Consider the following 13,236-nt stretch of genomic DNA (forward strand, 5'->3'; position numbering starts at 1 on the left):
TTGCATACTGGGCATTGAAGATTTCCTGGCAAGCTCAAGCTGGCCGACACGTTTTAAAGCCCGGCATGACATTGTAGCAAAAGCGTTGTGTGGTGAGTCGGCTTCTTCAGATGTCAACGGCCCATCGATTGGGAGACAACGAAAAACTACACCCTGTCCGACATTTACAGTGCGGATGAGACGGGATTTTTCTATGAACTGCTCCCCGCAAAGACGCTGGACACAAAGGGCCAACCATGCAGTGGAGGAAAGCACAGCAAAAAACGTGTGACTCCGCTTCTCTGCAGCAACATGGACGGCTCCGACAAGTGCTGCCTGCTTCTCATCTGCAAGAGCGTGAAGCCACGGTGCTTCACAGGGGGTAAGCGCTTTCCTGTTAAATATGTGGCAAACAAAAAATCTTGGATGACGCGGGCAATCTTCCATGATTGGGTCATGAATTTTGACCGTGATATGAAGTTACAAAACCGGAAGGTGTGTTTGTTGGTTGATAATTGCTCGGCTCATAATGTTAAGGACACTGAGCTCGAAAATGTGGAAATGCGGTTTTTTCCGGAAAACTGTACTTCTCTGGTTCAGCCGTTGGACCAAGGCATTATTAACAGCGTCAAAAGTGCTTACCAGCAGCGGTTGATTCAACGGCTGTTGCTGAATATTGAGCCCGGACGGCCAACCAAAGTGTACCTGTACATGGCCCTGCAAAATGATCGCCACAGCGTGGACGATGACTCGGCGGACCATAATTGAGAACTGCTTTGTGCACGCTGGCCTTAAACATGGCGCTGAATCAATGTCCAGTTCAACGGACAATGACCGTGTCCTAACAGAGCCTCCCTCCTCAGAGGTGATTGCGGTGTGGGCAGCACTTCAGGGCGCCGGAAACGTGCCAGCGGATGGCAACCTTGATGAATATATCGCTGTTGATGCGGACGTGGTAGCACACGAGGAGCTAACCGATGAAGCAATAATTGAAGAGGCCCACCACAATGACACCTCGTCCGAAGATGAGAGCGAAGTGGAAGATGCACCAGCCCTGCCGTCCGCAGTGCATGTGATGCGACGCATTTGACACCATTCGTGCCTTCATTGATGCGTATGACGATTACATCACGATGCAGTTGTTGGCTGAGTGTGAAACTCGCACCACGATGCTCATGTCCACTAAAAGGACGCAAGCCAAGATGACAGAATTTTCTGGAAATAAATGATATTTTTGAAGAGCGCAGTAAGACGTTAGTTTTTTGGGCTGATATTGCCACAAGAAAATTTCCACTTCCAACGAAATTTTTTGCGCACCCTGTGAATTTCATTGTAGTGGGGTTCGACTGTATACCTAATCACAGATTCATGTTCCTCAATTAAAGATCCCCAGGTGGTCGAAATTATTCCAGAGCCCTCCACTACGGCACCTCTTTATTCCTTTCTTCTTTCACTCCCTCCTTTGACCCTTCCCTGATGGCAGGGTTCAGGTGTCCAACGATATATGAGACAGATACTGCGCCATTTCCTTTCCCTCAAAACCAATTATTATTATTACGTTTCTCAATTAAGTCAAAATTTGTCATGAACACTAAAACAACAAAATTTGCAATACACCTTCACCTGAGGAACAGACTAGCCAAAGTCCAGTCAAGTGAGCAGGCACACTCACATCATTGTCTGAAGTTCCGCAGAGCCCACATGACTTGCATTCAATGCATTGCCAGCGATACTTCTTTACAGACACTGTCATGTTCGGAGTGAACTGCAGGCAGGAAGGATGAGCTGCAACAACGCAAAACACACTCACACATATGAACCAGACATGAGGAATCTGCGCCTCACATGCATTTCACTTTCAGTTCACCAGCCCCAACTGCGGCAGTCTCTGGGCAGCTTAGTGCCACTGCACTAATACGTGGTATTCATGCACACAGCAGTGATACAAGCCAGTGTGCCAGCTTAGGAAACATCGTGCCAAACACTTACGAACGCTGAGAAAAATGCCAGACAAAAAATAAAATTTTTCTTTTACTGCCGAGTGCAACACTGTTTATATGGGCTATGCACAGAATATGTTCACATTGATCCGCACGAAAGCCAGTTATAAGACTCCTGCTACTTCCCACCTCTGCATGCCTGCCTCCAGCCTCCTGAACCCATCAGAACCTCATGCTTCCTCAAACATTCACTTGTATGAACAATGGCAAAACAATTATAACTGCACATTGAGACTGTGACATCAAGTGTCCAATAGAACGAACTTCCCCAGACATGGGACTTTGTTGTGGAAGATGTAGGCACCAAAAGCGCACAAGGAAGGGTGAAAGAAGAGTATGGTCACACATAGTCATAGTGTGTTGTGTTTTATGGCACATAGGCAACTAAGGCCATCATGTGCCAAGCACAAGGCATCGGAAAAGGTTTTTGCTGAATTTTACAGAAATAAGAAAATCATCCGTGCTGTAGAGGGCCTCAAACATTTGTGCTATCAAGTGAACAGATAGGGAAGTCTTAGAAATGGCTACTACTAAAAGCTTTCAAGAGGGTTGGTAACCTCAGCAGCTATCTTTGGCTCGGCAAGGATCTTGAGGCTCCAAATAAAACAAGTAAAGACCTCAGCCTTCTTCTCAGGGTTGAGAAAGTGGCTGAGGTGTATTAAAATTCGAACAGACCAATGGGTAGTCAGTTTTTCGAGAAATCCTGTTTCTCATAAAGGGGCTCTGAAACGCGTTCCGAGGAGAGCACATAAACGCACTTAATCACTGCGCTGTGTTGCCATGAACAGAGCCAAATAATACTCTTCTACACGCAGCAGATGACCCACAATCACGCGTCAAAGTTGGCGAGCCCTTCCCGGCGACTTTTTCACGCTTGCACCCTCCTCCGTACCCCGCATCTGCGTAGACATGATGAGAGGTGGCCATTGGTTAGATTCTTGCAGACGTCAGGCAGCTACCGTGGCCGCGGCCTATAAGCCGCTTATCTCCTGCGGGGCAGGAAGCTCCGCTCCCAGAGGGGGGGTCGGCGAAGAAGCGCCTAACTTCCAGTGTGCAAAAAGTGACGAGAGGAGAGGGAACGGCGCAAAGATGCTGAAATTCAAATCTTAACTACAGATAACTCAGCTTCTACAAAGCGCATTTAAAAAATTCTTGCTGGACGCTATTCGTGAAGCAGCGTGCTTTAATATCCCAGGCATGCCGCAACTTTATTAGAGCCCCCTTCACAGCCCCTTTAAAAAACTAGAAATGCAAGACGTGTCTACGATTCCATTACCTCCTAAAAGCAGTGTAAGATGGAAAGGAATGTGTTCGTTATAAGAAGTACTTTTTTCTTGTTTTTCGAGTTTCACGCAAGGGAATAAGGTATGGCTAACCGTAAGTTCATCTCTGTATTTTTCGCAAAGAGGTTTGCCTTGTTTCGTTAGCAAAAAGTTGTGCGTATGGTGTGTGTGGCCTATTCGGAGACGGCAAAGACTCACTACCTTGAAACGTTTTTGGTGCACACATGACTTCCATTTGCCTATAACCAGCTTAATCAAGTGTAATTTGTTATTGACTTCATTGTTCCAAGACAAATGACATTTTTCTCTTAATTTACGCTGTACTAAGTTCATGCAATCTCTAAAAGGTATATTAACTTTTTTTATTTCCTTGCCACGAGCTTGTGCAACGCACAAATCTGCTCTCTTGCTGCCTTTTATTCCAACATGACTCTGGACCCAGCAGAGTTATACGTTTTGTCCTTGAGCTATGGCTGTTATTATGTTGTGTATCAATTCACCAAGTAGTGGAGTGATTGCATTTCTATGATGAAGAGATGTAAGTACACTTAAGGAGTCTGTTTAAATAATGCTGTTGGTGAGGTTTTCGTTTGCTATTTTTTCTATAGCTACACAGACTGCGTAACATTCTGCAGTGAAGATGGATGCGCAGTGTGGAAGTTGTACTGTGTCCTCCGAATTTCCTTGCACCACAGCACCGCTTATGTGAACATCCATTTTTAGTATAAAAATCTGTGAAATCATCAAGTGCAAGAAATTCTTGTATATGTTGTTGTGGAGTCTGTTTTTGTGGAACTGTGCAAGAGTAAAATTGCAGATTCAAGGAAAATTGTACCATGGAGGTAGTGGATCTCGCTTTTGTGCAACACCAGTTACATCGACATCCTGGCACATATCTTCAAATTGCAAGAGTAGAAGCCTGGTCGCTTGAGGTTTGTTGTTGAATATTATTCTGGAAAAGCAGCTCGTTACAAGTGGATAGCCGATGTGTGTTGGTAGAGACCGTACATTAGGGATATATGAGCAAGTCAGAGTGGTTCTTCTAACTTCAATAGGAGATTCATTAGTTTCTACATAGAGGCTAACTATGGGAGATGTTCTGTATGCGCCACAGGTGTAGGCCTGCACTGTGCACTAGATCCAACTTTTTAGGTATGACGGACTTGCTGAACCGTACACAATGCATCCATAATCTAAGGGGGAACGTACCAAAAAGCAGTATGTGCATAGAAGAGATGTTCTATCGGAACCCCAATGCTTCCTTTCTTTTTTAGTGTGTTTATGTGGGGCAGAAATGTTAAGTTTTTTATCGAATGTTATGCCTAAAAATTTGTTCTTGTTTTATTGGTAGCATGGTTTCATTTAGGTGTTGCGTTGGGTCATTATGCAAGCCTCTTTTGAGTGAGAAAAGGACTGTGACTGTTTTTTGTGGGGAGAACTTAAGGGGGGACGCGGGTCTCAGAATGGCCAAATATGGCAAAAAATCGGTTTTCAGAAAAATGCATTTTCAAAACGTTTGTACCTTCAAGCACCTGCCCTCAAAATATTAACGCTGAATTCGATTGGGAAATACGACAAAATCGACTTTCAAAACATCACGGGAGCCACGAAATGCCCTGAAACGGGCAAAATTTGTTCAAACTTCCCGCGCGTGCCGCGGGCGAAGCATCTGGCCGATCAGCACCATCTTGGGCTCGTTTTGAAACTTGTTTCTTTGTGCGCATTTTGCTGCATTTCAAAATGGCGTCGGTCAATGAGAACGACCGCATTAGTCAGTTTTCCGAAGGCTTTTTCTTGGCGGCTAATTGGCTGGAGGGCGCGAGCGCAAGGCGAGCCTATCGTTTGAGGCCTACCATTGGCCAACGTGACCGGCGCGTCATTTTGTTTTCTTTCTTTTTTGTTTTCCTCCATCGTGGTTCCCGTTTTGCGCGTTTGACTGCGTCTCTATTTGCGTAGCGCTCGCTTAGTGAAGTTTCTCAAGATCTTTTTTGCGGTTTCTTTTCTCCTATGTCGCATACTTTGTCAGTACAAAGTAACTGATGCCAGGAGACGTACGTTTGAAGAAGACGACGCGTACTACATACGAGAGAAAGCGTCGCCCGCACAACGCGAGTGCGGTTCGACGTTGGGACATTCGAACGTGCCGGGTGATTGTTTGCAGCCACAGCGGGTGTCGCCTGCTTCATCGTATGCCCTACGTTGGACCGTGTCGGATGAGGATTGTTCGAAGTTACAGCGAGCGTCGCCTGCTTCGTCGCCTGTGCGATGTTCGACCGTGCCGGATGAGAACTGTTCGAAGTTACAGCGAGCGTCACCTGTGTGATGTTTGACTTTGTCGGATGAGGATTGTTCGGAGCCTCGGCTAGCGTCACCTGCCCCAATGCCTGATCAATTTGCTCCAGAATCCGGGCCCGGTCACACAACGTTTTGTCGACACGACACAGAGTTTTGCACAACGGAGGAGATCGCCGTGCGCATGGAACACGCAGACATGATCAAGCCTGGCATGGGTGCAAAGTTTGCAACGCAGCCTCAGCTACACTGCAGGCTGCAACATCCTTCGTCGCAGCTTTGAAAAGGACCAGAGAAGGCTGAAGAAGAAAAAAACAGCCTTTCTGAGCAATAATGCAGACAAAAAAAGTCTCTCTAGGAGGCACAGTGGAGACAGGTCTCCGGACTACAGCCCCAGGCTGGTGTAGATCACCAGCATGAACCACTCCAGACTACCAAAACAACTGCAAATCACCGTCATCATGGACGGGAACTGTTTAGTTACTGAGCTTTTGCAGCCCTCATGTACCCTAAAAACCGGAATATAGGTCGAACTTTAAAAAAAAAAAACATGGCGAGAAGTCGACCTCCGTCTTATATACCAGTCATCGTCAGAAAAACTACGGAAATCTTGCAACAATGGGCGGCTGAAGTCAACACCCACCATCGCCATCAGCAGCAGTGCGGCGTGCTGGCACCGCCATTTTGCGTTTCCGTCATTTCAAAGCTATTTCCTTAAAAGGCTGCTTTTTCACATTTTGTTCCAAAATGAGCGGAAGCCGATGGCAATTCACAGTCGCCTTCAATAAAAGCACAAATGAGTACGCGGAAGCTCATAGAAACCTGGTGGCAAGATACGAATTTGGAGTATCTGTCAAGGCACGAATTTGGAGTACCCGAAAAGAACATTCAGTAGAAGCAGAGGCAGAAGCTGCGTATTACAACTTGCAGCAACGAGAAGAAAACATTTCGTGGGCGGACCGCAGCGTATCCAGAGTTGGAAGGAAAGGTTGCGCTGCGTGCAAGATCGCTGCCTGTGACTGCCGAATGCATCCGCATGAATACGGTAGAGATCACGCGTGCCTGCCTCTAGACTCACGAGGGCGCAATTCAAAGGCTCGTCAACTTGGGTGCGGCGATTCATGAAGAGGGAAGGGCTTCACTCTATGGCGCCGTACTTCTGTGTGCCAGAAACAAACACGCGGATCGGTGGGCGCGCGATACTGTTAAAGAAATTGGCCGGGTGTACATACGAGCAGCATTTAAACGAAAATAAATACTGTCACCATTGTGCAACCTGTTGAGTTGCATTTGTTTCAAGGTAAGGGTGTCTTTTGGTACTTTTTCCATTGGAAAAGATTTTTTTTCATTTTTAGAATTCGTTAGGGGGTCGACCTATATTCCGATCCGACTTATAGTCCGGTTTTTACGGTAATAACTGGCAAAACATTAAAAAAGTATTGCCACCTTCTTGGCTAGATTTCAGATCACAAAAATTTGCTGAATTCCTAATGGAATTTGCCATATTGACCTTAGGTTGTCTGTGATATCTTCATTTTTAGTTGACATATTTAGAATCCGAAGACAGCTTTGGAAATGGGAAGAACATGTCATTTTTGGTGGGAAATATCACAGTGAAGCTACCGACCATTCATCTTATAACGTATGATCAAACTTCAAATGCATTTTTCTCAGTTTCATATTTTTGGTCGATCTCCTCAGCCTTACGCAGGATTTTGATAACTTCATTTTGTCTCACAAGAATAACCTTGGTACCATTTTCTTCGGAGAGAAATAAGGCATCCGATGACATTCTTACTTTTTTTGTTTAGGCCACGCATAAATAGCAATCTGCAATTAGCTTAACGAGTTTCAGTGTCAAATACTGTGACCTTTTACTCTCGACATAATATATCAGGATGACATGCCTTTAGAGAAAAATGAAGAATGTCATCGGGAATGGGAACTCTCCGGCTGTGAATTCATGCAATGAAAAGCAACAAAACTCAATGAGAAAGTTCATTAAAACTGCATAAGAAATACCTAATTATGCTCTAGACTGTAAGATAACTTTTGATCTAAGACAATCACCTCAATTATGATTTCATTTTTGGAATCAGAAGGGAAAAACGCTTCTGTTTGCAAAATTTCATGAGATTCTAGCCATAAATAAAAAAAGTTAGTTTTAAGACCCTCGTCCCCCCTTAAACCCGTTTTTGTGTGCCCAAACCACTAGTCTGTTTAGTGTGAGTTGTATCTGTCTCTCACAGGTTCATAAGCTGGATGATGTGCATGCAATCTGAAGGTCGTCGACATATGCAGACTACATGATGCACTTTGGAATTATTTTCGATATGAAATTCATTTTTACAATAAAGAGTGTGGCACTAAGAATGCACCCCTGCGGTACCCCGTTTTCCTGAGTGAATTTTTCGGAAAGTGTTGAACCCAGGCGTACATGAAATAAACGTTTCGACAGGAAATCTTTCAGGCAGTTCAGCATCCTTCAGCGGATACCTAGGTCTGCTAGGTCGCGGAGAATGCCAACCCTCCAGGTAGTGTCGTAAGCTTTTTCCATGCCAAAAAATACTGCTAGACAGTGTTGCCTCTGAATGAAGGCTTCTCGTACAGCGTTTTCGAGGCACACAAGATGGTCAGTTTTCGAGCATCTTTTTTAAAACCCGCATTGGCGGATGGCAAGAAGTTCACGGCTTTCGAGGATAAACATTAACCTGATATTCAACATACTTTCCAAAGATTTGGAGAGGAAACTTGTGAGTGCTATGGGTCTGCAGCTAGCAGCAGTGGCTTTCCAGGCTTCAGTAATGGTGCAATAACTGCTTTTTTCCAAACCTCTGGTATTTTTCTTAGTTTCCATATTTTGTTAAAAAATTTTAGAAGTGCTTCTACTGAGGCTTCAGAAAGGTTTGCCAGCATCTCATAATGTACTCCATCAGGGCCGGGTGCTGTCTGTTTATCAGCTGAGAGTACTTTATGGATTTCCTCGAGTGTAATTAGGTTATTATATGGCTTCTTCAAACCGCCACTTGTTGGGAGTCTGTTTTTCGGCTACGATTCTGTGCTTTCAAAATGACTGTGTAATGTGCGGAACTAGAAATTGTAGAAAAATGTTCAGTTGGAATGTCTGCCTGTTCTTTAATACTTGTTTGTGTGCCTGGGCCTGTGACAAAAGGGATTGTGAAAGGGGAGCAGCTGCCATTTATTTTATGAACTTGCTCCTACATTTTCTTCGATGTTATTGAACTGTTTATAGTTGTTATATAGTTCTGCCACGATGTTTTTCCAGCGCTTTGACGGATATACCTCGCTTTGCATCTTGCCTTCTTGAAATTTACAAGATTTTGATGAGTAGGGTACCTATAAAAAATTCCCCATGCTTTATTTTGTTTCCATTTTGCTAACTAAACATCTCATTTTTCCAGTGCTTGGGGTGCAATATGTGTGCTTTCCTGAAATTAGTAGACAGACATTAATGCATAGAATAAAATCTTCTAAAACGCAGCCTCTAGTGTTAGTTTGTTCAGTTCCCCAGAAAAAGGACTGTGCATTAAAATCCCCGACTAAGAGATATGGCTCTGTTAGCTGTTCTAGAAGTGTTTCCATGTCCTGAATTGTAACTATTTGGTGTGGCTCGAGATACATGAAACATATTGTGATAGTTTTAAAATGGACAACAGTGACTGCAACAGCTTCAAATTTGGTTTTCAACCTGACTGGATGATAATCGCAACACCTTCAGAGAGCCTACCTACTCACTTGCTCTCGGTTGCACCGAAAGACTTTATACCTTTTTTAAAATGTTTGTATGTTTATAACCTAAATTAGTTTCCTGTAGGCATAAAGCCACAAGGGAAAGAGAGTTTAAAAGATCTGTCACATCACTGTAGTTTTTTAAAAGTCCTCGGCAGTTCCAAATAATTAGGAATGTCATGTTAGTTAAGTTTTAAGGAGGGAGTTACAAACTTGTTCAAGGTTTTAAGGGTCCTGTAATGGGGGCCCTGTCTTTTATTTTTCGCTCAAGAGAGCTGTGCCGCCACTGTAGCAGGGGCGAATTCTGAGTTGCGTCCATTGCCTCACTAGAGGTCCTGGACGGCCGCGGAGAACCCGCGGGTGTGTTGTTTAGAGGCCTCTCCCGGCTGGGGGAAGCCTTGTAGGTGGCCGGCTGAAATGCTGGCGGGCCCTTTTTCCCGGGTGGCAGGGCAGCCTTCGCTGTGTCTGCCTGGGAAAGGGGATGGCCCTGCCAGAGGCTTTGCCTGGGCAGTGGCTAGAGCCAGGTGTGGTGCTCCACCCTTACGAACCACATCCGCGAAGTTTGTCTTTGCTGTGAATACAAATGAATTTGTCAGTGTCAACCTTTTTCTGGCTTCTTTGAATGATATGTTTTCTTTTGCTTTCAGGGTTATGATTTCTTTTTCATTTTTGCATCTTGGACAAGACCTGGAGTAAGCAGGGTGGCCACCTTCGCAGTTGGCACTGAGGAACGGCCACTGCAACGCAGTTCTCCCTTGCGTGCTCTTTCAAAGCACAGTTCGAGCAGGTCTCACGACTGCGGCAGCTGTTTTGACCCATGGCCGTATCTTTGACAGTTAAAGCATCTGCGAGGGTTTGGTATGTATGGTGAGACTTGGATTTTAAGGTATCCCACTTCTATTGTTTCAGGTAGTGCTTGCATAGAATGTTAGGATCAAGTGCTTTGTAGGAATTTCTTTATCGTTTTTACGTATGGTGATTAATTCTCTAGACATTGACCCCGTTTTGTTCAGCAAGGCCATATAGCATTTCCTTTTCGGTGCTGTGGAGGAAGTCTGTGTTGGATATTACGCCACGGACGGTATTTAAGGTTCGATGTGCACTGACGGTCACAGGAACATCCCCAATAGACTGATTGGTTGGGAGCTTTGCATGCTGTGCTTCATTGTCAAGTTTGAGTAAAGGTCTCCACTGGCTATTTTGTTGACTTTGTAACTAAAGCCTAAGGATTCTGTCAAGCATTTTGACACCAGGAATGGGGACAATATTCGGGCTGGTTTTTCTTGGATTCAAGAGTGGATCACATGATATTTTGCGAAAGTGTTTTTGGTTCTCTGCAGGAACTCTGCTGTGGCTTCGGTCCGCCTCCTTTTATCGGGGCGATCAGCAAACCTTTCCAAGTTCCTTATGCCACTGCACTGCACCACATGATGCACGTAGCAGGGTCCGCTCACCCGAGCGTCCACAGTCTGAGCAGGAGACGAGCTCCTCAGGCTGCCGGGTCTTCTTGTTCTCGCCGTTGTCGCCCAGACAGAAGTCACAGTAGGGACTGGGGTTGGCCAGGGGCTTCCCACTGGCACTGCGCTGCTGCTGCGGCTGCTGCTGCTGTTGCACTCCGGGACCACCCATGGGCGGTTGCTGGTGCGGGGGACCGGTGGGGGCACCGCCCTCCTCCGATGAGCCGGGTGTCTTCAGGAAGGAGAGGAATGAGTCCTGGAACTTTCGCAGTCCAGCCAGGGGACTGTCCCCCGAGGGGCCACCGCCACCACCGCGTGCTCCTCCAAAGGGGCCATCTCCCGAGGGCGCACTGCTCGATCCGCCGCTGTCCTCCTGCACGGGAGAGGATTCCTCACATTGGGCTCAACACACGATTCGCAAGTGGCACCAGGGAGGCAGATGGCAACATGCATAAGTCATATAGGACTCTCACTAGTTCTATGTAGCACTATAGAAGTTATGAGCCCATGTCACCAGCGTCTATAAATGTCTCCCCACAGGCACATGCAACGCAGAGCTGGAAGCTGGTGATACATACTCTTAGCTCCCCAGCACTCCATGGAACTCGCAAAAAGCAGTTTTTTACAGATTACAGAAAACAAAGGGTCATCATCATCAGCCTGACTACACCCACTGCAGGACAAAGGCCTCTCCCATGTCTCTCCAATTAACCCTGTCCTGTGCCAAGTGCGGCCACCCTATCCCTGCAAACTTCTCAATCTCATCTGTGCCCACCTAACTTTCTGCCACCCCCTACTACACTTCCCTTCTCTTAGAATCCAGTCTCAGAAAACAAGCAGCCAATTACAACTACTTCAACCGAAATGTAACTGATTTCAGTGGTCAATTACAGCCCTGGAAAAGTCTTTTATTAGCATTGCACAAATACACACGGATAACAATGAGCTGCTGCGGCTCGCTTGGTCTACAGTCTGTTGCAGTACATGTGTTGATAATTTCCCTTGCAGTTGCTTTTCAAAGTTTTCTTTGGCATTTCATTTATGCTTCCTTATGAACACATCAGTAGCGACATTGAAGAACATCTTGATTCATGTGCCAGAGGGAAGCACGTTGCTTTAACATGAGCTAACTTTGTGCACCACCACAAAGAGCCATGTTTTGCTGCTGTTCATGCTCTAAGGAGATGAAACACAACCTCACTAAATATGACATGCCGCTTTGACACTGTGCTGAATTGTGATGTGCACAACACAGAACTAGTCAAATGCAGGCCACTCAGGCTTGCATGTGCAGACATCCCCACGTGCACAACTATTACAAGCCTGGACATAACGAATTCCTGGACATTAGAGTTTCTATATTCCTCTAACGCTGCCCCCCCTGAAGTGTGTATATTAGCAAACTCTATGTAACGAAGGTATTGCAGCGGTTGAGCTTGACATATTGAACTCGTCATAACTGCTACCCATTAACTCTTTCGCTACCGTGCTATAGGCGACCGGGCGCATATGACGAACGTTTTCAAACAGCTGCCGAAATTTCATTTCGACGCTTGTGGACATGCTGCGCCATCTAGGTTGTTTTTATAGAACTAAGTTCATGATTGCAGCTTTTGTTTTCAGTTTAGAACGTGAGGGGGTTCTGTGAAGAATGAAACTTTCAACGGCCGCAGCAGTGTCATCCAGCAAACATGGCGTCCGCTTCGACATGCGCGCCTTGAAATTGAAATTTGACACCCAGCGCTTCGGTCGCTTTCGGTTCCGGTTTTTGCGACGAAAGCAGTGGTGATTAGTCAGCCAACGATGTACAAACGTCGGACTTCGATTCCGACAACGAGACTTCATCTCAGGGGCCTGCAACGTCAGCGTGTATTCGCACGTAAGTTTTGTTTTCGTTCGCTCTATGTTTTCCACGGTGCATGCGGTTTTTGTAACTGAGGAGAGTGGTTTATTTTTGTACTTCAGGGCCTTCACAACATATACCCGAGACAGTTTGCCAAATGCTCAAGGTTGCGTCATGCTTTTCAACTGAGATGACAGCCATGTCGGCGCATCGTTGCGGAGTGGCGTTTGGAGATGTGCTCGACCTGTGTACAAAAACTGTACAAAGACTGTGTACAAAAACATTAATAAGTATGCTAGGATGAAGATTTTGGACCAGCAAACATATGTTCGGCATGACTGCTCATGGGAAGAGGTGAAGTTCATTGGAATGAATCATCATACATATGGGAATTGTTGTTGACCTGCTGCGACTATATCTCTATTGGAATAGAAGAATCATCTGTTCTGGCATTCAACCATCAAATAAAATTTGCCGAAATTGGTTTTTTGTTTGCTTGTTTTTCTGCATGTAACAGACCCAGAGGACTCGGAGACGGCTGCATCTAATGGCAAGACTTGGAAAGTGTCCTGGCTTTTGAACCACATCAATGAAAGTTCACTGATCCTGATGTTCCAGAGCTTGCCCAAAAC

At 45.5% G+C, this 13,236-nt stretch overlaps 1 protein-coding gene across 4 annotated transcripts in view; it reads right to left on the bottom strand.

Annotated features, from left to right (window-relative positions):
• The window catches only part of d4 (double PHD fingers d4), a 74,573-nt gene that overhangs the window by 8,212 nt on the left and 53,125 nt on the right, over nucleotides 1–13,236 (bottom strand). For all 4 annotated transcript variants that reach the window (XM_077664754.1, XM_077664753.1, XM_077664756.1 and 1 more), the window contains 2 exons: nucleotides 10,759–11,134; nucleotides 1,652–1,764 (listed from right to left, as the gene is read on the bottom strand). In XM_077664754.1, coding sequence (XP_077520880.1) covers nucleotides 1,652–1,764; nucleotides 10,759–11,134 — 489 coding nt within the window. The remainder of the gene's footprint in view (nucleotides 1–1,651; nucleotides 1,765–10,758; nucleotides 11,135–13,236) is intronic.

The sequence above is a fragment of the Amblyomma americanum genome, chromosome 5 (assembly GCF_052857255.1).
Source record: "Amblyomma americanum isolate KBUSLIRL-KWMA chromosome 5, ASM5285725v1, whole genome shotgun sequence".
Taxonomy (NCBI): Eukaryota; Metazoa; Arthropoda; class Arachnida; order Ixodida; family Ixodidae; genus Amblyomma; species Amblyomma americanum.